Source organism: Toxorhynchites rutilus, chromosome 2 (assembly GCF_029784135.1).
Source record: "Toxorhynchites rutilus septentrionalis strain SRP chromosome 2, ASM2978413v1, whole genome shotgun sequence".
Taxonomy (NCBI): domain Eukaryota; kingdom Metazoa; phylum Arthropoda; class Insecta; order Diptera; family Culicidae; genus Toxorhynchites; species Toxorhynchites rutilus.
Window position 1 is genome coordinate 152,649,063 of NC_073745.1, and position 27,031 is coordinate 152,676,093.

General features: G+C 40.1%; 1 protein-coding gene across 2 annotated transcripts in view; it reads right to left on the bottom strand.

Moving 5' to 3' along the window:
- The window catches only part of LOC129771840 (protein Fe65 homolog), a 71,603-nt gene that overhangs the window by 25,206 nt on the left and 19,366 nt on the right, over nucleotides 1-27,031 (bottom strand). For both annotated transcript variants that reach the window (XM_055775928.1, XM_055775927.1), the window contains exons 2-6: nucleotides 7,101-7,329; nucleotides 6,750-7,042; nucleotides 6,386-6,692; nucleotides 6,134-6,323; nucleotides 5,936-6,063 (exon numbers count right to left, since the gene is read on the bottom strand). In XM_055775928.1, coding sequence (XP_055631903.1) covers nucleotides 5,936-6,063; nucleotides 6,134-6,323; nucleotides 6,386-6,692; nucleotides 6,750-7,042; nucleotides 7,101-7,329 — 1,147 coding nt within the window. The remainder of the gene's footprint in view (nucleotides 1-5,935; nucleotides 6,064-6,133; nucleotides 6,324-6,385; nucleotides 6,693-6,749; nucleotides 7,043-7,100; nucleotides 7,330-27,031) is intronic.

Below are 27,031 nucleotides of genomic sequence, written 5' to 3' on the forward strand. Positions count from 1 at the left end.
AAATTCAGCTTATTGGCGACATCCCGGACCGAACTTCTCGGATCACGTCTGAACTGCTTAACTACGCGCTTGTGATCTTTTTCACTGACGGAGCATCCATTTTTGCCGTTCTTCACCTTCCGGTCGATGGTTAGGTTCTCGAAGTATCGATTTAGTACTCTGCTAACCGTGGATTGGACGATTCCCAGCATCTTACCGATGTCCCGATGTGACAACTCCGGATTCTCGAAATGAGTGCACAGGATTAATTCACGACGCTCTTTTTCGTTCGACGACATTTTTCCAAATTTACGAAAAATTGACAGTGAAGCATGGCCAACGTGATCTATACACTCTTATCTTATTATAAGCGAAAGCTGAAGATATAATTCCTAAAAATTAAATTTCTGCAGCGTTTTTTCCGTGATGCAATTTGATGTGACACACCCTTTATAATACACTTCGGCGCTTTGCCGTTTGCTATAGCAATGAATAATTAATGGTGCGCCGGTTCCCGTCGTGACAATGAAAAACGTGACCTTTTCCTGGCGTAATACACATTCCGAATAAAGAAACTTTTTTCTCTTATTATTTTTCGTGATCGAAATGATGTTATTATAAATTCTGCGCTTATTCTCGCAATAACCATAATCCTGACGACTATGGCTCACTTTTTTGGTAGTGACACATTTGGCGCTCATAATTGAAAGGGAGAAAAACTCGATGGAAAATTGAGTTCTTTTTTTATTTTTTCGATCTTGTACATTTTTTATCTGTCTGATACCGGTACCGGAGGTGATATTACTGAAAAACATTGTTGTTTTGAATTTGTTCATACCTTTCTCTGTGATCACATTTATGTTGATGTAGGTAGAGTTCGTTGGGTTGTTTGTATATCGAAGTACCAAAATATAGCAGCAAGAAGTAAAGAAAGAAAAAGAGAGAGAGAAAAGTAAACAGATGGACAGGTGAATGACAGGAGAACGACGGAAGAATTAGAGGACAATGTGTAAAATCCAAGTATTTTTGTTCAGTATGGAATAAGGTATCACAGATCTTCTTTTTTGATGTTGTAAAATATACCCTAAGTATTCTATCAAATGTTTCCCCATGCAAATTGTATTAAATTGCCATTCTATCACCAACAGTATATACGAGAACTATACATGAGCTACCATGTTTTTAAGTTGTTCGTGTCTTAATGAAAGTGCTCTGCATTTATTGGAAGGGTATGACCTAACGCTTGCGTTGAAAAAATGGACGACTTTTACCAATTTTTCATGCATTCACCTTAGCACCTACCTGGTGATGAGACCACTTGTGCATCGTCAATCATAGTAACCCATAAGTTTTCAAACAAAATTTGAAAGTGCTATCAGTTGAACTGCGGAAGGTATGGCAAAAACAGTAAAGCAACTGCGCTCCATGGTTTGTGCGTACTGGGAGCTCTATCCCGTTGCGCAGAAAGTGGACATCGTAAAGTAACGGGTGTTCAATGAATAATGAGAATTTCTTCAGTATTTTTCATTAAAAACATAACAGTTGTTCTTCAAAAAAAAAATCAGTGAATGTTGGCAAAGGGGCGTTGCTCAGCCGTATGGCGCAACTTGGAGGAGATACTCTCACAAGAGCGCCGAACGGCACTAACATCCATCTTCCGGATGCAATTCCGGATTCTCATGATCAGCTCTTTGGTGTCCATGGCTCGCCAATTATTCTTGTACACCAATGCACTGAGGGAGCCGAAAAAATCTTCGATCGGACGGCACAGGGGCAAGTTGGTTGGGTTCCGTTACTTGGGGACGTCCGGTATCTGTTTTTCCTCGAGGTTTTAACGTCTTCTTGGCGTAATGGGAAGACGCCTTGTCCGGCCAGAAGACGTACGTCCCATCAGAATGATGCTCCTCTAAGAACGGAACCAGAATCTTCTCCAGGCACTCCTCCTGGTACACTTTCTGGTTGAGGGCTTTGAAATCCCTTTGTCGAAGATTGTAATATACAGCATAACTTTCTTCTCAAACTTATGCTTGTATTTGTACTTCACCCCGTGGGGTGTGGACGCCTTGTCGCTGGTATAGTAACGGTTATTGTCGGCAATGTGGGACTTTGACAGCGGGAAATAACTATCGTCGTCCAGCACGAACGACGTTCCGCGATAATTCTTCGTCATACACCGGCACTTAGATTTCACGGTCGCTATCTGCTCGTCCGTGTAATCTGGGGACCTAGTCTTCATCCAACAGACCATGCCCTCCTGCTTGAGGGTTCTGTTAATGTAGGAATGGGAGTAGCAAAATTTTCGGTCGGCTTCACGCCAGCTCGTACCGTCCTTGTTGACGAACTTTTTTCCTTGACTTTCATGCTTTTCGAAGAACCGTACAACGTGTTCGCGAAATGCTTGTTGTTTCGACGCCAGCTTTGATTGAACTGACAGCACACGAACGAAAAGAAACGGGCAACCCGTTTCTAGGGAGCCTATAGAGCAATTCTCTGGGTGAGAAAAAAAAATTATCCTTTTCACTTTTTTACAGAAAGATATTGAAATCATTCTAATTTTTTATTGAATCCCGTTACTTCGTGCCCGCAGGATACGCCCGTTTTGTATGTATTATATCCTTACACTTCTGGAGAAGAATGAGAGCACTGAACGGAAGCATGGTTCCGATAGTTCCAGTGCTACGCAATCGTAAACTGTAGCTGGAGCTGAAACAGAAGACGGAAGGAAAGGTGGCCATATAGTTCCGGACAAAATAGAAAAGAGTTTTGACTTCTTCCGTGTACGCGAGTAACGAGATTCATGTCAGGGGGAGTAGTAGTGTGGATTGAAGTCAGGTTCATGAAGAGGCAAATTTTTATTCATCCGTCTCGTCAATTAGAATAACGATTTTCTAGAATAGTTCATCAGTCATCCTCGCTCTTAACACTCGTCAATTCATTTCTAGTCAATTCAAGGGATGTTGACGGCGGATGCCGAAGTAGTCCTACTCGAAGCGAAGCTGCTGAGGGGAAAGCCAATTTTCATTTTTCATCTTTGAAAATTTCGGGCCCTGATCCTAGCTATGATCGTGACATAAAGTCTTATCGGAGGTGTCGCACAGAACCTGAAAGTGCGAAATAAAGCTTGCTAACATAGTAGCTGGATTGGTTTTCACGAGAACTAGAGAAGAAGACGCGGTGAGATCCTTTCTTCCATACAAATCTTCAGGTGCAGATGGGATTTTACAGTCTTGATTCAAAATGGAGAATCAAAGCTAATTCCATTCCTAATCAATATTTTCAAAGCAAGTCTGGAGCTTGACTGAGCTGCCTGGAGGAAGGAGATCGATCAAATGTTCGTAGATCTAGACAATGAATAGATCATGCTAGATCAAGTACAGCAACGGCAAACAGTAACGTGAATAGACACAAAGCATGCCTACTTCTGAAGGGCTTTTCACAGCGAGAGGAAGAAAACTATAACTAGGCCTATTCACTGCGATACCTTTTCGTCAGTCCGTCATGTACTGGACAGTACGAGCAGATAGATTCATCGGAGGAAATTTACATGGATTAGCCACCGCGTCAACAATGGTTGGACTAGAATGGTTTGCCGTTTAAATCAAGTTCTCTAGGGCCTCAAATAATCGAGCCACGTTTGGCACGGTACATCCGAAGTGGCGTTGTGTAGATTCGGATATCTTTGAAATTCGACTCATGTCTGCACTATCATAAGAACGACAATCGAATAATATATCTTAATACACCGGGATATCCCCGCTACCTCCACCGTTCTGCGTTGCAAGATGTCTTCTGATTCTATTCACACAACGGCAAAGCTTCATAAGGACGCACTGCTTGTTATTATGGCGGAAAACCCCAGGTCTCCTCGACTCAGTCGTGCTAATAGCAGCCAACTTTCTACAGGACCGTCTTCCAATCGCTTTTTTCAGGATGACAAAAGACTGAATGTTCAGGACAGAAACCGGTATTCGATTTGCCGCAAGCACCATGAAAAATCCTTATCTGCCCATTACAGTCGAATCATTCCAGCCAGTGACCTGCAGCTGCCCCGGTTTTGTAAAGAAGAGATCTTCCAAAAAGTAATTGTACAAATACAAAGTTTCTGCAAGCATCTCAAGCTTCCTTATCTGTCCATCACAGTCGAATCATTCCAGCCAGTGATCTGCAGCTGCCCCGGTTATGTAAAAAGTAAAACTCATCGTACTTCTTCGTAACGGATTCCGAGACGCAGATATGTCGCCGATAATACTGAAACCACGGACTTCAAAATGAATACTCTGCCAATCGGTCTTCTCCACCATGGGCATACATTGCATCTTCAGACGAGATAAATGCAATTTTTCCACAAGTAGTTCCTGGTTCGTCCAACACTATCGGACGTTCCAACCAGCGACCAGTCTCGGTACTGTGTTCGGCATCGGAGAAGGGGTTCTCCACCGTGCCTCTCCAAGCAAGTATCAATGTATTATCAAATAACTCGTTCCAGTTACGGCCCGCCATCATCTGATAATAACCAGAAGAATATATAATATGTTTTGGTCGATGGACAGCAAGCGCGGCACCCATCGCGCAGATAGCTTTATCGTGTCCAAAATGTCGTGCAAAATGTATCCAATTCGTCTTTTTGAAATGCACACGACCTCAGCTAATTCGCGTAACTTCACTTTACGATCGTTCAAAACGAGTCGATGCACTTGTTCTACGATTTCTGGATTCGTAGCCTCTTTTGGCCTTCCAGAGTGAAGTTCATCTGCGGTGCTTGTACGGCCCATTTTAAATTCATCAAACCACCGATAAAGTGTTGATCAAGAAGTAGAAGAAGTGGAATAACATTTCGTCAACTACTGCATTGATTGTTCAGGAGTTTTCCCATCAAAAAACTTGATCAAAAAATGTTTGATCAAAATACGATATCATTATTTCCATTTTCTATACAAATGCTCAGGTAGTGACACTTAAACAACCGTAGTTTGTGAACTGTGATATAACCACAAGTGTAACGTAGGGCTACCGTTGGTAGTGGACTGCACAAATGTGTGCGAAATCATATTCCTTCCCTCGGGTACATTCACAAGCAAACTATTTTGCATTTCCTTCCAACAGGGTATCAAACTAGAAACTAATGGATGAATTCGATTTCATCAGGTTGCTTCGATTCGTAGTCTGTATCAGGGATTCGGTATATTCAAATGTATGTCAACCGTAGACCAATCACTATTGAAATGAAATTTCAAACTGAATCTTTATTTATAGCGATTACAGTAATTTGCTTTCGAAGTAGATTTTGAGCAATTAAAAAGAGTTTGGGGGGGGGGGGTAAATAAGTAACAAAGATCACTCGTAGATATTTTATCTTTCGAATGAAGTGATTCTCAAACTAGCCACCGTACGAGTCGTGTTGTCAACTATTGGGACTGAAGGGTTGGGACTTGCGAAGAAGACGTTTCAACAAATTCAATCATTCGATTCACAGCAAAGCGAGCAATAGAATGTAAATTTGCCAACGTAGTTCGATTCGCGATGTCATAGTCGATTTCTCAATGGTGATTGTGCAAATGGGCTGATTTGAGTTGTCATATAGAAACCGATATTCAGTATTATTGGAACACCAGCAATGTTATTCAGAATTTTGATGCATTGTTATCCATTGTTTCTCAATTGTCAGTCATGTCAGTTCCCTCCAAAAAAAAAACCAAATATCTCTAGTGTCTACTAACAACTCCAATGCCAGAAGCAGGTTAAGAAAACCTGATAGATTTCCTTTCAGATTCAACCAGTTGCATTTTGTTGCAAATAATTCTTTTTCAGAAGAGTTATAATTGTTTGAACATTTACAATTTTTTTTTATTTACTTTCATCTTCTATCCACTATAATTTTTTTCAAATATAAAATATTAAATGCAGGTGTTCAAATTTGTATGCGCCCCAAAAAATAATCGAATGAGAAGATTCCTACCTTCCGTTATCCCTGCCAACGCCCCACACGCGAATCGTGTGAATTGGCTGTGAGTTCAGTATTGTCAGCGTTTCCGGATCAATTAATTTTAAAGCACCTTCGTCTAAGTCCATAAACAGATCTTTGCCCTGCAACGAAAGCGTTTTTTTTTTGGAAAGTAAAGTCCAATGTTCCAACCGTCTCACTGCTTCTACTTACGTCACCCCATCTTCCAACAACGTCCAGCAATTCATTTCTGCCCAACGAGAGATCTACAATACACTTGTTCACGGCTTTCGAGGATCGCTCTGGTGTTAGGTCCTCTTCAGCAATCTCAACCCAGCCCAACGAGCGAACGGCGAATCGTATTGGTCGATCTGTGTCCGATTTCAGTGGAAAACTTCTTCGTCTGAAATAATAAATCTGATCGTGTTAATCTCGCAACAATGCAAGTAAACAGACATGTCGTACTTCAACACGATATACTCTCTTCGTCGACGCTCATCTTCCTGATCTAGCGCAGAGCTAGTGCTGCTACGGGTGACGGACGTAATACTTTCATGCAATCTACCGCTGCTGGAGCCGCCCGAACTTGACTCAGGCTTTGGTGTACCGTACAGACTGGCTAGGGTTTGCGAAAACATCGAGTTTTGTATGCACCGTGGAGTTGGTACGGCAGTCGTTTTCGCTGGCTCTTTCGGTGGTTCTTTTGGCCATGCCGGTGGTTCTCGTTGGATTGTTCCCGTTTTGATGTGCCAGTAGTAGGGGCCACCATTATCTGCCAAAGATATCGATTGAAAATGGCGAAAGTCTAGAACTAAATAAAATCAAAAACCTTCATGCTTTTCCCAGCCGGGTGGCAGATCGTTTGTTTTGTCCTTGTCCTCAATACCTTCGATATCTTCCTGCTTACCCTTTTCTTCCTCATCGTCATCGTCTTCCGGAGGAACCTCATTCACTTCCTGCTTCTTCTTATTTGGCAGCGCGTACAAATCGTCCGCGTTCAGTGTACCTGCAATGTGTTTAATCTCTTCCTTGGTCTTGCCGCCTTTCTCCGAAACTTGATCCTTTCGAGTTTCCGACTCATTCGGTGAACCGTCTAGCATCAATTGTTTATCCTTCGAAGAGCTACAAAACAAAACAGTATTCAGCACTTAACATCCATTCAGAAAAGACCACTTGGTACCCGTCAACTTCCTTGCCGTCTACACCCATCGAACCGAGATCCAAATATCCTTTTCGGTTGCTGCCGAGTATCTGGTTCGGATCGCGCACCAGGTTGACCGCGCCGGCTGCCCGCAGGGTACCCTGCTGCTGCAGCTCGGAGATAATCTCCTCGTACAGGTGCGAGTTCCGCTCCATTCGCAGTGGGTCCATGTGGTAGTTTGGGTTCTCGTAGCTTAGCAAACCGTTCTCTGTAAAATAAATCATCAGTTTAAGAAAAAATGTTAGGATTCACGAAACTAACCGCTGAAGGAGTGAGAACGAAAAAGGGAAAAGAAATGAAGGTGTGGATTAGTGAATCGCAATCGCAAGCAACTATCGAAAGAAATGAAGTAACACTGAAATCATTAAACAAGCAATACTATTTAACGGCGTCGAAAATTACCGTTTCACAGAGGCTGTTATTGATCATTATTATAGGTCGGCGAAATAGTTTGGGACATGCAATGTATTCTGATTATGTTTTACTTCAGCTTCAGCTGAATTTCCACCGATAAATCAGATAAATATAAACCAAACTGTGTCCGATGAAGGACGAACCGACGACCGGAGAACGAACGTAAACCTGAAGGCATGAAGGCAATTCCTGCCAAACATTGAAAATGATTCAGTTTGCACAGGTTTGTATCGATTTGCTGTCATTCCACACAAGTAGAAGAAACCGAACGTATAGCAACAGCTTCGAGTCATTTTTCAGCAGGGGATGCGTGGCACTTGACATATTTAGTTTATTGAATTTTCTCGTTCTGTCCCAGAAGGCACGTTTCCGATGGTGCAGCCCCGATGGAAGCTATATGCGTACAGCTCGAAACATTCGACTGGGTTTCGACGACAACGGAGGACCCGTTTGAAGTCAAATGACAGTAAATAAAGAATAAATCAATCAAGATTGAATGGCAATGAATTCATAATTTGGGACCGAGACGCGAGGTTATAATGTCGTACAATACGAGCGGCTTGAATACACAATGTACAGTTCAAGGTAAATGTTTTCTATTATTTGATCATTCACTGTTGCGATTGTACCGTTTTCCTCAGAGAATCAGACAAAGATAAGTTCTTTTGGATTTATGCTCTTAGAAATTGTGATAAACCTCAAGTAGCTTCTTATATACAACTGTGTGAAAAACAGAAGTGAAAACATTCTCACGCTAAATACATTCAAGTGGATAGAACGTGTTATTTAAAAGGTAGAAACAAAACAGTGGAAAAAGAAAAGTTAAATAGTAGAGTTAAAATATAGTGAGAAATAGAAAAAGAAATAGTGAGAAAGAAAGTGACACAACGTAGGAGAAGGTTTCAACATAGAAAAGTGGTACTGTTTGGATATAAATGAAGTTTGGATGAAGTTTGAATTTCAATATTTCTTCTCTCCACAGTGTCCGCAGAACGAACGCTGTATTTCTGGCGAGAAATTCCTTGAGCTCTACAAAATTTTACTGACAGAATGCGTCGTTAAGGATGATGGAGCGTACTGCAAAGTTGTTTTAAACACAAATTTTCTTGACAAAAAATGTCATGCCAACCCCAGGGCTGTCCGGTTATGTTATCACCAAAAAATTCAGTGCTACCCCAAGCACCGTCAGAAGGACTCGTCAGCGAAAAGAATTTCGATATCTTCGGACCAATAAGCATCCAAACAAGGCATTGAAGCAGAATCTAGTGGGCAAAAGACATGCCCAAAAGTTATAGAATGATGTTCTTACGAAGTACGAAGGATGCATTCTCATGAACAACGAAACGTACATGGAGATGGATTATAGAGATCCTTCCAGGCAAAAACTACTGGTCGTGATGATTGCTGCGGAAGGAAGTTCACATTCGTTTTTGCCGATAAATTCGCAAGAAAGCTTATGATTTGGCAAGTATTTGCAGCTGCAGACAAAAGAAACAGGTTTTCGAGACAAACAAGGCTATGAATTTCAAAACGTACAAGCAAGAGTACCTGAAAAATATATTCTTTCGTACATTAAAGCTCACAATGGACCTGTAAAGTTATGATTTGGCAAGCTGTCACGACAGGTATCGAGAGAACGGGATGGATATCTTTGAAAAGAACATCAATCAACCCAACTGTCCCAAATTCCGCCCAATTGAGAGTAGAGTTTTGCATCAATGCATTCTAAGCGAGTGTCTGTTGGATATGGATTATGGGCGAGAGGTATAATTATGTCATTTTTTAAAATGATGCTGGAAATGTCGTTACGCTCAAAAAACGCTATACCGAGATACGAATAACCATTATTTGTGGCCTGAATTCGAGAATATCGAGAATAATGAAATTCAACTATCGATAATAATGAAACTCAAGTGCAATCCTGTATACCTAAATTCATTTTGGAAATGCATTTCAATTCAGAACAAACATAACGGAAGCAGATCGCAAACCTGAATCAACAATTCCAAAAGAGTATCAGATTCTTCAATAATATACTACTAAGTGTACTGAGGCTGACATTATAATATCGGTTACATAGAACGAGGGTTCAGAGATCTTTGATAAATTTTGCTTGCGGATATTCGCAGACAACTCCCACGGCCTTGAAGGCATTTCACTGATACAGATTCAATCTTGGGAACTTTATTTGATACCCAAACTGGACCATAATGACGGTTCCATCGATGATCAAGACTTATAGGAGAGCTTCTTACTTAAACTGCCGTTCAAGGATCATGACGTTGTGCTATAAATACATATCCCAGAAGATGGAACCATTCTTTTCAACCACTATCAATACCTGTTCATGCACTCTTGCTGATCTTCTGCTATTTTGGATTATTCTGTGAATTAAAAAAAGAATAAAAGAGAGTTTGTAACTGTAACAGGAAATTCGTAAATTTAACGTATTCCATGCTCCAAAGGATGGCCCTGCAAAAACCGTTTGTTATAGGAACTGAACTGAACTATAAACGGATTGAAAGAGTTGTAGTGGTGGAAAACCCCGGAACGATTAATTTCTATTTTCTTCGTTTTTAGGCTGAATTTATTTTCACCAACTGGCTCGGAATTTCTATTTTCAATAGTAAACTGAAAAAAATCAGAACCTCTCAATCGGCATCCAGTTTAGTTCTTTCATTGCAAAATTGTCGATAGTACCAACGTACTCAATATCATATCTTACATTATAGAAACGCGTGTTGAGCACGATATGTTGAGACAACAACCTTAAAAAATTATCATCTTCCAATTAATCTCTTCGCCTTTGATTCTGATTGCTTGCTATCAACGAATGAAGAATAATTCTTAACATACATCGAATCAGCTTGTCCGTCACGAAAATCGTGTAAGAACGATTAAAGACCAGACTATGGAGTAGAGATGGGCAAAGCAATACACTTTGATGAACGACTCAGTCGCTAACCGTTCACCTAAGCGAATAAGTTTTTTGAATTGCGCATTTTGTCATATTTTCTGTTAGGACTAAACCTAGGTTCCATCAATAATCTTCAATAATCTTTTCTGGAATCACCATACTTCTAACTTCTATTTTACACCCGCGTCGTTAACTGGATAGACTACACGATGCTATTAAGATAGAAAGACCAGCAAACATCAATGTGGTATATGTGGCAAAGTATGAGAAAAGAGTTAATGTGTGTTTTTTTGCTATGGCATATATATTATACAAATGTTGTACAAGTATGGGAGGGTAGCACATTTTTTGTTATTTTCAATTTCGTTTATTAATTTCGGGCGTTCTTCGTCTTCAACTTATTGCAGAGCTCCCTGCCACAATCGATCCAATATGTTATGAATTCCACAACGATGGGACTCTTTTATTCAATTCTAACCTAGGGTTGAGTAATATTTTATGTAAAGGGCGAATACGAAATTATTGCGACACATTCAACAGGGCATAACTTTTTTACCATTGGGTAAAAATCAACCAAAGTTTGCACACTTTCTCATTGATGTGTATTGTCTACATGCTGTCAAACTCGAAGTCGCGTTTTTCGATTCAACGAAAATACAGGTACAACGCGAGTCGAGAGAACAATTTTTTTCCAAACACCTGGAATTTCCTGACCTGTCGCACCGGCAGTTGGGAAGAATGTTGAACATTCACCATTCAACCGTCTCCAGAGTGTTGAAGCGGTTCCAGGAGCGGTTGACGTTGGACCACGGCAAAGGAGCTAAAAGAAAACCGGGCCGGAGAACAAAAAGACGGAGGGAAAGGTGAAGCGGATGATTAAAGCAAATCCCAACGTCTCAAGCTGAGATTTGGCTAAAAAGATCGGCATGTCGCAGAGCTATGTCCAGAATGCAAAGAAGAGAGCTGGACTACATACATACAAGGTACAGAACTTCCCAAACCGCGATGACTGGCAACAATCGACGGCTAAAACTCCGGCACGGAAGCTCTACGAGAAGATGCTGACAAAATATGGCTGCTGTGTGATGGACGACGAAACGTATATAAAAGCCGATTTTAAGCAAATTCCGGGGTTGGTGTTTTTCACCGGCAAGAGCAAGTTCGATGTGGACGACAAATTTAAGAAGAATAAAATGTCGAAGTTCGCCTCCAAATATCTCGTTTGGCAGGCCATCTGCTTTTGCGGATTGAGGAGTGAGCCTTTCGTGACAAAGGACACAGTAAATGGCGAGATCTACAAATATGAGTGCCTCGAGAAGCGCCTTTTGCCGTTCTTGCAGCAGCACGACGAAGCTCCACTATTTTGGCCAGATTTGGCATCATGCCACTATTCTAAAAGTGTCCTGGAGTGGTATGAGACCAATTCTGTCCATTTTGTTCCAAAGGACATAAACCCGCCAAACTGTCCGGAGCTGCGCCCGGTGGAGCAGTACTGGGCAATAATGAAGCGGGAACTTCGGAAGAGCAAGAAGACAGTCAAAGACGAGAAGGACATGTTAAGAAAATGGAAAAAAAGAGAAAGAAACTGGTACCGGATGACACTGTAAAGACTTTGATGAAGGGCATCAAGCGAAAATGCGTTCAATTTTACACTCAAGGCTCCATTGGTTAACTTTTCTTTTGATTTTTGAAGTAAATATATGTATAAAAGTACCCTAAAATTTTGGTTTGATTCTAAACATTATAAGAAAATTGACATGACATTTTCGGTGTAATTTCGTGTTCGCCCTTTAGCACGAAAGAAAAAGTTTTTGAGTTCTTCTTCTTCTTCAGTGGCATTAACGTTCCTAGAGGCACTTCGCCGTCTCAACGTAGTATTACTTGCGTCATTTTTATTAGTACTTAGTTGAGATTTCTATGCCAAATAACACGCCTTGAATGCATTCTGAGTGACAAGCTCTAGAATACGCGTGATCACAGTGCAAGTCGGAGGAAATTTCTTTGACGAAAAATTCCCCCGACCAGAACGGGAATCGAACCCGAACACCCGGCATGTTAGTTATGACGCTAACCACTCGGCCACGGGAGCACAAGTTTTAGTTTACGTTTTTGAGTTACGTTTTGTATTAATCGGTGGCAAAACAAACAACGAAGATATCTACGAGTACAAAAGACATGAAAATAAACTCTGTAACAGTGCCGTTGAATTCTTCAAAGCGGCAAAAAGTTGCTTGTTTCGTGACCTCGTTTTTCCCAATTAACGTCCCTTTTATCTTGAGCGTTCATTTTAGATCCACGGCTCACAGTGGTCCCTCAGAAATTCTAGGTGGCATTAAATAAAAATTGAACAACAATGCCCGACTTAATGAATGATCTAGTTTTGTTATATAACCTTCAAGGCAGCTAATATCACATATGGCAACAGTGGCCGTGACGATTTTCGTTGACGAAGTGACAACGTAGTGTTTGATGCAGTGAACCAGTGTAGCGATATACACGCATGTTTTGCAAATTTTACTACAAAATACGTTAAAAAATAATGTGATGGTGTTCTGGATAGAGAATTTTATGCGGTTTTCGAATTTGTATTCCGTTTTTTGTTTAAAAAATTTTGAAGCTGTAATGTTTATTAGATTATAGGCTGCAAGCCCGTTATCTTTCTTAAAAACTAAACATGGAAAATAAAACTCATCATAAAAACTAAACATGGAAAATAAAACTCATCATAAAAACTAAACATGAAAACAGAAATAAAACACATCATCACTTATACATTTAGTTGACCTCTTAAAAATAATCGTAGTCTTCTTCGAATTTCTTCTGTTGTCATATTTATGGAAATCACTTCATGCAGCATGTTAAACTCACGCATGAATCGAGTTGTAGGTTCGTGCTGGGTGTAATTTCTGGACCTCAGAGGTGGATCAAAAACCCTCCGGCGACGAAGAGAAACGGGGCTGGTGTTAAAATTTATCCGTCCGTAGAGACACGGGCTTCTTATCCGTCCGCTCAATAGTTTACAGAAGAAAGTCATATCCGCAATTCTGTGTCTACTTTTGATAGTAGCCATGTCTACTAAACAACAGAGATCTTCGTATACTGGCAGGTGTTCTCCTCTCCATCCTAAATTCCTCAGCGCAAACTTCAGGAACTTTTTCTGGACATTTTCTAATCTTTGGATATGCAGATCGTATTGCGGTCGCCACACTACACTCGCAAAGTCGAGTTTAGACCGTACAAGGCTGGTGTAGATCCTCAGAATTACATGCGGGTCAGTGAATTCTTGCCCAAAACGACGAGTGAGAGCAAATAGTTGCAGCGCTTCCTTGACTATTCGTTCTAGGTGGAAGTTAAACGTGAGGGATTGATCCATCGTCACGCCTAAGTCTCGGACATACTTTACTCGTTGTAGATCTGTACCTCCTAGCCTATAGTCGAAAGTTATCGGCTGAGCTCTCCTGGTGTAAGTAATAACGGAGCACTTGCTGGGGTTTACACTCAGTCCGTTGCTCTCGACGAATCTCCGAAAATTGACTAAATCTTGCTGAAGAAGATGGCAATCATCGATGTTTTTACGGGCAGGAAAATCTTCACATCGTCTGCGTATATGAGCACTATTGCGTTGGCAAAACATGATGGTAGTTTATTCATGACCATGACAAACAGAATAGGCCCCAAATGACTACCCTGCGGAACACCTGAACTAAAACCGTAAGACCTGGATGCGTTGTTGTGCACCTTCACATATTGTGTTCTGCTCTCCAGATACGTCCCAATCCATTCGAACATTTTTCCGTGAATGTCGAAATCAGCCACCGCGCGCATTATGCTGCTTATTCCTACTACATCGAATGCCTTGCTCATATATAATTAGATATATAATCCGTGACGGTAGAGCAAAATTCGCATAGATTCGTCACAACTGACTTTCCTTTTACGAAACCATGTTGTGCTGCTGACACACGGTCGATAATACGTTCATAGAGGCGAGAGTAAACAAGTCGTTCAAATAACTTTGGCATCGCAGACTGGATTACAACACCCCGGTAGTTTTCGACATCTGAACGTGAGCCCTTCTTATGGATTGGAGTAATGTGCGAGATTTTCCACAGTGGCGAGAAGTAGCCGGACGTAAGCGAGTAATTGAATAGAGTAGTCAGGGGTTTGATAAGTTCATCCTTGATTTCTTTCAGAAGTTTTGCGGGGAGTCTATCTGGTCCTGCTGACTTACCCGGGTCCAAATCCGATAGACCTTGATTCACTTCACGATGCGAGAGAACCAACAGATCATCGGTCCTGTCAATCGAAGAGTTGAGGATTCTCGGTTGATCATTTTGATGAACGCTCTTGAAATACTCCGCAAAGAGCTCGGCGGTCTCTTGTCCATAAGTTGAAGATCGGTTACCGTAACTTATCACGTCCGGAATTCCCTTATTTTTTCGTCTGCTATTCACGAATGCTGTGAAATGAGTGTTTGAAAGTAAGTACATTTTCTACACTGAATTTACACAAAAGTAGACCTACGAAAAAATTCTCCAAATACCTCCAAAGTTTTTTATAACAAAATGACTTCCTTAGGGTTCCCCCTACATTTTACCATGAATATTTAATACCCCAATACCATACAAAATACCATGAATATTTTAATACCCCAAACATGTTTCTCGATTTTTCTAAAATTTCATTCCCTCCCCTGCACCCTCTTTTGGGTTTTGGGTAAAAAGAATATTGAAAACGTTTTCAGGAAGTTTGAAAACATATATTTAGACACCCCAAACGTGTTTTTTCCAAAAAAATCAAATTTGACCCCCTCCCCCAGCCCTTGCTTTGGAGTTTATAACCAAAATGACTCAAAAATAGATTCAGCACCTTCGAAAACCCCCGTACACCAAATTTCAAGGCATTTCCATTCATTTTTCTGTTTAATGCCACCTAGAATTTCTGAGGGACCACTGTGAGGCTTATTTGAGAGCCATCGATTGTTCGAGAGTCGCGACCACATTTTCAGCTGTACCAGTAGGGGTAAAAATCTTTTTCATCTGTACTGTTTCTTCAAAAAATCTGTACCAAAAATCTAATAAAATTTTTGAGCTGCCGCCACTATATTTCATCAAATATTTGATCTCAAAATTGCATTCATCATGTCATTGCTGAGCCGATTTGGATGCTTACTTTGTTTTGATTATATTCAGAATAAATAGCTCGACAGTTGCCGAGGTGTGAGAACGTTAGAAACAATGTATCGAAACACCGAAAATGCGAACGAACCATCAACTATTTTTAGGCATCCAATTTTTATCCACCAATCCTGTACATGATCGTTTGATCGTTTGATTTTAGGTAATAACACTGAGTAAAAAAATGTAAGGAACTTCACACGCGAAAAAAATCTGTACCAACCCGTTTTTTATGAATATCTGTAATCTGTACCGTACAGAATATGTACCAAAAATAACGAAAAAATCTGTACCTTTCCAGATAAATCTGTTCATGTGGTAACACTGGTCGCGGCTTATTTGAAAGCTATTTTATATTTGAGGTTTGTGTGCCGTGGCTCGTAGGTATCAAATAAGCTCATTAGCGTTCACCCGTCTCTAGCACAGATTAGTTCGAATCCTTGCGATTGGATTATGGAGGCATTTTGTTTTTGGTGCTTTCAGAGAAGTTAGACAGCTGCTTGTAATATTCAGTTTATATCGCACTTTGTGTTAAGCGAAAGGATTAAATGTTATGCTTCAACTAAAGAAAAGTCGAATAAAAAAATAATTGTCGACGTTTTTTGTAACTGATAATTTATGTAGGAAAAGGTACGATTTTCCAAGGATGAAAATTTCTAATATATATTTCTTTCAAAGGTAGCAAGTTCTGTTCTAAGTATTGTTCTAAAATAAATGCATTTTACGGAAGGACAGATGTATACTACCAACATATGAAACAATTGATTGCACGAATAATTTCTTCCCATTATCGCATGATTAATCAGATTATCGATTCTTTTTATAGTTTGCACCACAATAATACCCAAGGTAAATGGATTTTCCAATGACAAGAACGTGGTTGTTCCACCCCTGGAAAGCTAATACACGCGTGACGAGCTGTTGACCATTTGGTTATTTTTATCGTCAACTTGCGCGAAGGCTTCACGTTGGCCAACGGTATATCGGCTCCCAGCATCATCTATTTAGCTATTTCTGTCGTTAGCACATTGTACCAAATAGAATTATTGGCAAAGTGACATTAGATACTGCTTGTCAGATGCTTTGTAGCTTGTTTTATTGCCCCGGTCTAGAATCGTCGCCAAGATTTCAGCATTGTTTCGTGTCCATTGTTCGCCCCCTCTGCTGGTAGATGAAAGTGATAAACCCAATCTCGGATGGACAACGTCGTGCCCCAGAAAACATTCCACTTCCCATAAACAAGCCGATTGGGGAACAGCGTGGAACGTTGGCTGCTTTCGGGCGAGGGTTGGAGTGATCATTAGATTAGTCAAGGATTAGTGTAATAGTGTTGGGCTCAGAGAATGGTGTTCGGCAAGGGGTTCGCTTTACGGCGTTTTAATTTATTTATTAGAGCCGCAACATTCCAGGGTACCAGCAATGATGTTGGCGAGTGCCGTTCAAATATTTGTGATTCCGGCTCAATCCCGAACTATCCCGTGTGGCAACACACGAGAAAATGGTTTGAGGTTGTATCCAGGGGAGAGGTTAACACGCGTCTAACGAGCTAGTGATGGCAATCAACATCGAAATCGCTCGGGATAATTAGCGACTATTTGCTTTACTACCTTGCTACATAGCAGTTCACTGATTAGGGTCAATAAAACAAAATGTTTCGCTAATAAAACGTTAATGATAATGATTGTACCGGGTCAAAAATGTGTATCCACGGTGAATAAATACGATACATCTTCGTTAACCATATGAAACATATTACCCTATGCACTCACATAAAAAATATTGACAAATCTACATGTCATCCGGTTCATTTCCAGTGGAAACAATAACACACACCGAACATTCAATCTTGTCGGAAGCAATTTGTACGAGCTCTCAAAATCTTCCAAGAACACAACCCTTGCGTCTCGAATTTAGATAAAACCCAATTTGCCGGTGCTTTTTCAAGATTACTTTCTGTATTCTGTCCGACGGAAGATTGATTCTCACACTTACAGAAGATAACCTAATTCAATCCGAAACGAGGTAATCGACCAAGAGAATAACCATCTTTCATTCCACCCAATCTGACTGCGGCTGAAGCCCCACAGCTTTCACTTTTCCCCTTCTAGACCGTGAGAAATATAGGCCCATAAGACGGAGAGAATCACCTTTGACCGAAGAAGCGAGAAAATGCGATAACGGAGGAAAATTTCCTTTATTTCAGGTTTCTGCCGTGTATCGAACGAGTTCACATAGTGTGGCGGTGGCTCTGATGGTGGGATGAGGCAACTCCCCCCCCCCCCCCCCCGATCGACCGGAAACCTCTACGAGGGCGGGGGCGAGAAAAGTCAGGCAAATAATGAAGGTGGCCAGGCAGTCAGCAGTCAGTACGTCTGGCGCCGAATGACGGCATCCGAACGGCACACATTAAAATATTAATACCTGGGCGTTTGCTGTTGCGTTTCTTGCTACCCGCACACTTACAGTTTGTTTTCTCTCGCCTTCAACCCTTCTTCCGCGCTTTATTGGTCTGTGGATGGGTTTGCTGTTTTCGTAATGTACTTCTAAATTGTATTACACTGTTTCTGTTTTCGCGGGTTAATTGTCTGCAGCTTTACGGCAGGCGCTTCAATAAAGGACACGTGCAGCGGGAAAAAAGTTTCTCAATCGAGGCGGCTTACCACGAAGGTTGTATTATTTAAGTATGCAATAATACTGCATAATAATACTGGAAACAGGCGTTCTTTGTCGAGGTTTTGCGGACCATGAATGCTTCAAAATTGTGGAAATTATCAAATATCATTACTAAGGATCGAACATTGAGGACATTAGATTAACAACTGAGTATAAGCTGCCAATGTTAACACAACTATTTCAAACTGATGCATTCCTCTACTCCCGTATTCTCGCATTTTGGCATATGTCCCAGAGGGAAGAATTTTCAGCACGAGGATTTTCTTGAAATTTCATGACTTTTAGCGTGAGAGGTATGGATGTTACCACTACTAGATCGCCTCAATGCACGTATACAACAAAAATCAGATCTCTACAAAATGTGTGCAATTGACGGTAAAACATTGCCCTGGACTTGATTCTTGAAAAAAAAATGCAGTTTTATTCAAGTTTTATTCAGTTTGTTGTGGAAACAGAGAATCTCAATCGCTGTTTCCACAACCGATTGGCGTATATCCATCAAAGTATGCGAGAATCTGTTTACAATTATTTTGTTCAACATGCTGCCGATGAGCGAAGCATGAGGAAGCATCAGGGAAACATTGTAGCATGTGTCGAGCAGGCTATCGTACTGTTTTATCCCATATTCCGAACAATCTCAAATTCCGAACACTTCATTTTTAAATATAAATTTACTACACTTTAATGTTATGAATAATTGAATAATGAAAGCCCTGACATTCTTTGAAGTATAAGCTACATTTTAACATCATTTACAGGCATTGATTTAGCCTATAATTTAAAATATTAAACATTTGCTAAAAAGTGATAGTCAAAACCAAAGATGAAACGCTTGCGTTAGCAAATTGCGTAAAAAAACAAGTTTCGTTAATTTTTTAGTTTTTGTTGTTCTTTCAATTTCTTTGTTAGCTTTTTTTCATGTTAAGTGCGAGAAAAGGTGAGAATCTTCAATAAATGGATGAAAAAATGATATTTTATGCAGAATTATTAATTGAAATTAGTATTGAAGTAGTGTTCGGAATTTGAATTAAGTTTCTTTGCATGATTCAAATTCCGAACAATTCATTTTAAATGTAAATTTACAGAACTTTAATGTTATAAATAGTTGAATAATGAGTGCCTTGACATTCTTTGGTTTATAGGCTTAATTTTCACATCATTTACAGGTATGAATACAGCCTATAATTTATAATGTTAAGCATTTACAAAAAAGTGACAGTCAAAACCAATGCTAAAATGTTTGCGTTAGCAAATTCCGTAAAAAACAAGCACCGTTATTTTTTCAGTTTTTTAGTTTTTTCAACTATTTTGTTTGTTTTTTTTTTCATATTAAGTTCTAGAAAAAGTAAGAGACTATAATAAATGGATGAAAAAAAAGATATTTTGTGCAGAAATATTCATTAAAATTAGTATTGAAGTAGTGTTCGGAATTTGAATCAAGTTTCTATACATGATTCAAATTCCGAACACTTCATTTTGAATGTAAATTTACTAAACTTTAATGGTATAAATAATTGAATAATGAGAGCCTTGACATTCTATGGGTTATAGGCTTCATTTTAACATAATTTACAGGTACCGATACAGCCTATAAATTATTATACTAAGCATTTGCAAACAAGTGACAGTCAAAACCAATGATACAATGTTTACGTTAGCGAATTCCGTAAAAGACAAGCACCATTATTTTTTCAGTTTTTGTAGTTTTTTTCAACTATTTTGTTTGCTGTTTTTATGTAAAGTGCTAGAAAAGTAAGAATCTACATTAAATGGATGAAAAAAATGATATCTCATGTAGAAATATTTATTAAAATTAGTATTGAAGTAGAGTTCGGAATTTGAATCGAGTTTCGACGTATGATTCAAATCCCGAACAGATCATTTTTGAATGAGAATTTACTGAACTTTAATGTTAATGTTATAATTATAATGAAAACCCTCACATTCTTTGGTTTGTAGGCTTCGTTTTAAAATTCATTTCCAGGTATAGATACTGCCTATAATTTATAATATTAAACATTTACAAAAAAAAGTGACTATCGAAAACCAGTGATAAAATGTTTGCATTAGCAAATTCCGTCGAAAACAAGCATCGTGAATATTTCAATTTTTGTATTTTAATTGCTGCGTATATGTTCGTTCGGTAAGAATCTCGTTACGAATCTACTATAAGTTGTCAAAAAAAAAATTTTATGAAGAAATCTTTATTAAAATTAACGTTAAAGTAGTGTTCGTAAATTGAATCAAGTTTCGACGCATGAATCGAATTCCGATACAAAATGTTTGAACACTATTTTCCGGCAAATACAACGATAGTTCACAAATTAGGGTACAAGGAAAATTCAATTCTGGTGCTATAGTATAAAAAGAACATTTGTTAACAAATGTTTGCATGCTCTTTCCTTGCAAAACGCAGGTCGCAAGTGCAAACCCACGATAGTAAAATTGATTTTCTTCAACTAAAACCACAATAACAACACCGGGGTCTGAAGTAACAGGGCGAACTCGATTATTATATTACATGTTTATATAACATATCCGAAAATCAAAATGTGTTGTTTTTTGTTTTTGAATTCTAATTTTTCAATGTTAATCGTTGGTCTAATACTCATGTTTCCTTTTTTCCAAAAATGATATTAATAATCATATAATCATAACTTTTGAGCTACCTAACAGATTTGGATAATCGCCATATTAAATTTAAGTCAATGAGCTACTCTTCTTTGAAAAAATATTCAATTTGCAAAAAAAAAAGAAATTCTTTTCGCATAGATCTCGTCTAGTCGCATAGGAATATCGAACGAAGATAAAATCATGTTAACTTTGAAAAATAATGACTCAAAAACGATAAAAACACACCTATGATTTTTGAATATATTATGTAAAGCCTCCTCAGCTTTCAAGAAAAAATATAAAAATATATAGCGCCCTTGGTACCGACACCATGTAAACTAGAAAAAAAAGAACACAATCGATAATTACGAAAATCAAATCAAATTTTATTGTGAGTAAAATATTTTTCCACAAAAGACTAACTTATTCGCTTTGATTTGATATATCGATCATCTGAATCGGTCCAGTAGTTCAAAAGTTATGAATTTAAAAAAAAATGCATTTTGGCTGTTCGTTATTTGAGACAAAAGTTTTCGGAATATGAATCAGTGACATAAATGGTGTTCGGAATTTGAGACAAATGTGATTAATGTAATTTTTAGTTTTTCACCATGAAAATATATTTGTGAATCAATTTTTTTGAAGTCCAATGAAAAAGAAGGCTCTATTGCATCCAAAAATCAAATTATTTTCGTAATAAAGTACCATTTTGAGTAATGAGACACTGTTTAATGGCCACCAAAGATTAAGTGTTCGGAATTTGAGACAAAACGGTAGTTGAGAACCCGATTGTAATAATTGTGGATAGGTCCCTTTTTTCCCAATCCAAAATGTTTTAAATAATATAATACCATATTATCCGATATAAAGCAGATACAGTTTACGCGAGGATGTTCTGAGCTTTGTTACAAGATATGTTTCGATGAAGAATTTAGAAGAGTAGCTGTTCACCAAATCCGACATTTAACCTTCAATCAACACTCAGCTTTCAGATGAATTGAGCAGTCGGGGAAAGTAAACATCGTCAAGAAGCTTTGTCCCTTGATGCCTGAAGATAAAAGATACTATTGGGAAATCCTTGTAATCAGCTATTCAGTTACAATCTCTATGGGCAATATGTGACAACAGCAACAAACTTCAATCTAGGATAAATCAGGATTTACATGATTTGTAGTTTTAAACCAACATTGCTGTTTTTGATTAAAATGTTTGACATGACGATATTTTGTGATTTCTTACAAGAAGGCGGACATGTGACTCTCAATATGCTAAATGTCTATTACAAAAGAAGTTGTTATGTGCCATCAGATCAGATCAAAAATCACATCGCATCACAATCAACTTGACTTACTCTACATCACAGTGGAAATGGCTCATACGCCACTCCGTTTTCGAGCTTTTACGGGATCTTTTTTTTTTGCATTTCTGTAAAACTTTTTTGGGAGTATTTGGTATTCTTATCGATCTATAACAAAATAAGTAAAATGCCAATTTTTGGCGCTTACGTTAGTTTGTCAGATGACGGCAGTATAAGCAACCGATTGGTACTGAATTACGGTTGACATTCCAAGAAAAACATACAGTTCGGAATATTTATTCTGTAGAAGCCAGTGTTTTGGGGGATCAGCAAAATCGGCTGTTTCCTTCTAATCTTCTTGTTGCTTATGCAACGAAGAGAGAGTCGTTTCCGAAATTTTTCAACCAAGTTTATTTATACTTTGTGTTAAAATTTCCTATAATAAATTTTACAATTTAGAATTTGGTTCAATAATTTTATGTTCGACTTACGTTTTATAATTCTTTCGTCGTTTAGCCCGGAGTGAATGATCCCATTTATCGAAACGTTAATTTTCGAAAAACCCGTGAATAAAGAGTAATAATTCACAATGTGACGGCGTTGGTACAATGTACTTAACCTAACTGCTACCTGTTAGAATAATAAATTTATTATACAACTAATGCAAGTTCTAGCTATTTATATTCGACTCACTGCAACAAATATCGGTTAAGCAAGTATCAGTGGATTGATTTGCTATATAATGAATTTAACACACTGTATAAACTAATAAATTTAGGTATCGAGCACGTGAGTTCTATTCTTAGGAAATTTTGGAACAAAGGTGAATAAAATCTGTAAAACAATATCTCTTGTATTCAACATTCCATCATCTGTCAATTTCAATCATGGTGATGTTCTAGAGGTGTGCTCGCTGACAAGGGGCGTTCGTAACAGTCCCCCCCAGTAGCTGGAGCCTGTTCCAGCATACTCTTGTTTGCCCCGATGTCCAGCACCGCCAGTTTAACCGCAGGTCTCTCGTAGATTCCGGACTCCGTCTGAACCGTCGCTGAACGGACCTGTCCGTCTTTCGAAGCTTTTACTGCGATGATTCTGCCCTTAGGCCAACAATTTCTCGGAAAGCTGGAATCGACGACAATAACTATATCCCCGATCTTAATTGGTTTTGCTGGGCGGAACCACTTTGCTCTGCGAGTAATCACTGGAGTGTACTCAAGGACCCAGCGCTTCCAGAAATAATTGGCGAGTAGTTGGGACGTTTTCCAGGACTGCCGCATGACCAAAGCGCCATCATCGTATGGCACTAGAGGTTTAGAGCCATTCGAGGATCCGACCAAGAAGTGGTTCGGCGTTAACGCGGGAGACGATTCGTCATCGACGGGAACATGAGTCAACGGTCGGCTATTCACGATGTTTTCGATTTCGATCATAAGGTTCCTGAGGACTTCGTCGGTTGGTAGACGTCTCGGTTTTATTTCTTCTAGAATTTTTTTAATCGTTTGAATCATTCTCTCCCATATCCCGCCCATATGTGGGGACGCGGGTGGATTGAAGATCCACGAAGTAGACGCAGTAGTAAACTCTTTCATCAGCTTGTTTATCTCAACTTGAGCCAATGCCGCTTTGAGCTCTTTCGATGCTCCCACGAAGTTGGTGCCTCGATCGCTTATTATTTGCACTGGTGTTCCCCGTCTGGAGAAGCAGTTACGGAGAGCCATTATGCACGAATCCGTGGAGAGAGAGGAGGCTAGCTCGATATGGATTGCCCGCGTGGTCAAGCACGTAATTAATACTCCATATCGCTTTTCCATACGCCGACCAACGGTGACCTGATATGGGCCAAAATAATCAACCCCTACATAAGAGAAGGGTCGAACAAAGGCTGCTAGTCGCTCTTTCGGGAGGTTAGCCATCATAGGAGGATCAGGTTTAGCTAGACGAATTTTGCAACGGACACACTTTCTGCGGACTCTGTCACATTCCACACGAACTCTAGAAATATTGAATTTTCTCCGCACCTCATTGACGAACGTTTCATTGCACTGATGATGATATTTTTCATGGACATCCTGGAGCACTAATTTAGTGAGTGGGTGTTGTCGTGGTAGTGCAATCGGGAACTGTGTATTCTCATTAGCGAAGTCGCAAATGTCGATACGTCCGCGTATGCGCATGACGCCCGCTCTATCGATGTATGGACTAACTTTATATAAAGAACTGGTTTTCGGTAAATTGGTTCTACCCGCTGACAACATCGACATTTCATCCTGGTAGCAATCCCATTGAGCTCGCTTATAGAGATAATTACTTGCCGCTAATAGCTCTTCGCTGGTCAATGGTCCAAGAAGAAGCCCTTCATTCGTACGTTTTCGTTTGATGTTGTTTGGAAATCGCTGCACTAGAGCCGTAAGTCGCAGTAAACGAGTCCAGTTGGAATGATCATCCGGTCGCAGAATATCATCGGCCACCTGAGCGTGATGGTGCAGCAATCGTGGCCGGAGCTCCTCTACTGTGTCTTCGTTGATCAATGCTTTCGGCCAATCCGATGTAGATTTTGACAGAAAAGGCGGTCCCGCAAACCAGCGGCAGTTGACGTCGAAATTTGGTGTACCATCCCATTTCGTACCTTCGTCGGCAACGTTGATTTTTCCACGAATCCACCTCCATTCTTCTATATTCGTGACTTCCAAAATCTCCCCAACACGAAATGCAACGAACTGGGAATATTTTCGATGATCCGACTTAAGCCAACAGATTACGTCACGGGCATCTGTCCAAAAAACTCGTCGATCAACCCTGATTGAATGTCCTTCTTCGATGCTTCTCGCTAAACGAGTGCCAATCACCGCTGCCTGAAGCTCAAGTCGTGGGATCGATACAAACTTGATCGGTGCAACTCTGCTTTTCGATCCGACTAGTGAACACGAAATTCTATCTCCTTCAATAAATCGGAAGTAACAAACTGCTGCGTATCCAAGTTCACTGGCATCCACGAACGTATGCAGCTCGATCGTACGAAGCCTACCCCGTGAGGGGGACAGGTGATAGCAACGTGGAATCCGCACAGATTCAACCTCCGGTAGGAGCTGTAGCCAATTATTCCATTTTATCAGCTGGTTTTCGCCAATTTCGTCATCCCATGATGATCCCATCCTCCAAATTTCTTGGAAGAGCAGCTTCAGATATATCATGTAATGTGATATCAAGCCGAGGGGATCATATACTGACATCAGTACACGCAGTACATCTCGTTTGGTGGGATGCTTACTGCCGGATAGAAGTTCTTGATTTCGTTGAGTGGAGAGTTTGTATCGAAAGGTGTCGGTCCTGGTGTCCCACCACATTCCAAGAATCTTCTCCAGTACTGCCTCATTGTCCACACCTAAATTCTTCTCCACCTGTCAAGGCTCTCCGAGCGCTTGTAAAACAGCAGGAGAATTTGAAATCCAGTTTCTCATAGTGAATCCACCCTGCAGATGGATGTGCTGGATGTCCTTTGACAGTTTTATCGCTTCCTCTTCGGTGTCGACGCTTACCAACATGTCATCGACATAATGACATTTCCTAATGGCTTCAACGGCTTCTGGAAATTGAGCTGTGAATCGTGCTGCATTCTCATTGATGACGAACTGCGCGCAGCTCGGCGAGCATTTAGCGCCAAACGTCATTACGGTTACAACATATTCTGCAATCGTACCATCCTGCTCACACCAAATAATCCGCTGACAATGTTGATCTAGCGGACTCATTAGTATACGCAGGAACATCTCGGCGATATCTCCAGATACTGCAATTGGGCGCTCACGAAATCCATACAGTACAAATGGTAATGCTGTCAGAAGATCTGGACCTTTCATGAGAACGGTGTTAAGCGAGACTCCTCTCACCGTCGCTGCTGCATCCCAAACCATTCGAATCTTGTTTGGCTTGTTAAGGTTGAACACAGGGAAAATTGGCAAGTACCATATACGATCCCTGTGTTCCTGCAGTTCCTCCAGTGACAGCTTGCGGACGTAGCCTTTCTCTGAATATTCGTCCATTTTTGCTCTGAGCGTTGCAGCTAAACTTAAGTCACGTTCCATCCTCTTCATGAGACAAGTGTGTCGTCGCAATGCCATCGGCCTGCTGTCAGGGAGTCGGATGTCGTCAAATTTCCATAGCAACCCTGTTTGCCACCTTCCATTTTCGAACTTCGTAACTGAACGCATCATTTTACTGGATCGTTCATCTTCCGTCGATAGGAGCAACTTTTCTGGTTTAGAAATGCCCAAATTTTCAAAGGCAAAATGGGCCTTGACCGCTGAATTCAGTTCGGCGTCATCTTCTAGGGAGTGATGACACATATGAAAACTATGTGGAGCGTTACTCGGACTTCCCGCAGGACACATTCCGTAAACCATCCATCCCAACCTTGTCTTGGCCGCTATCGGCTCGTGCTCTGTACCCTCGCGGCTTTCCAAAGGGTTAACAACACGTATGTTATTCATACCGATTAATATACGAGGCTGAATGTTTGAATACGAATCCACCGGTATTCCTTGCAAATAATCATGCTTCGTACATAATTCTTCAAATGAAAGAGACTGAGGGGGAAGATTCAAATCCCTCACGGTGTAGACATCAGTAAGACGATGCTTTGTTTTCCCGTTTCGTGTACCAGATATTTCAAGCGAAACTCTCATGGCCGAATCTTCGTACCGGCAGGTATCAGCAGTCCAACGTAAACAAAGTGGATGCTTTTCTCCTCTCAGTTGCAACTCCGAAGCTAGCCCTTCTTCCAGCAATGTTAACGACGATCCGCAATCGAGGAAGGCGAAGG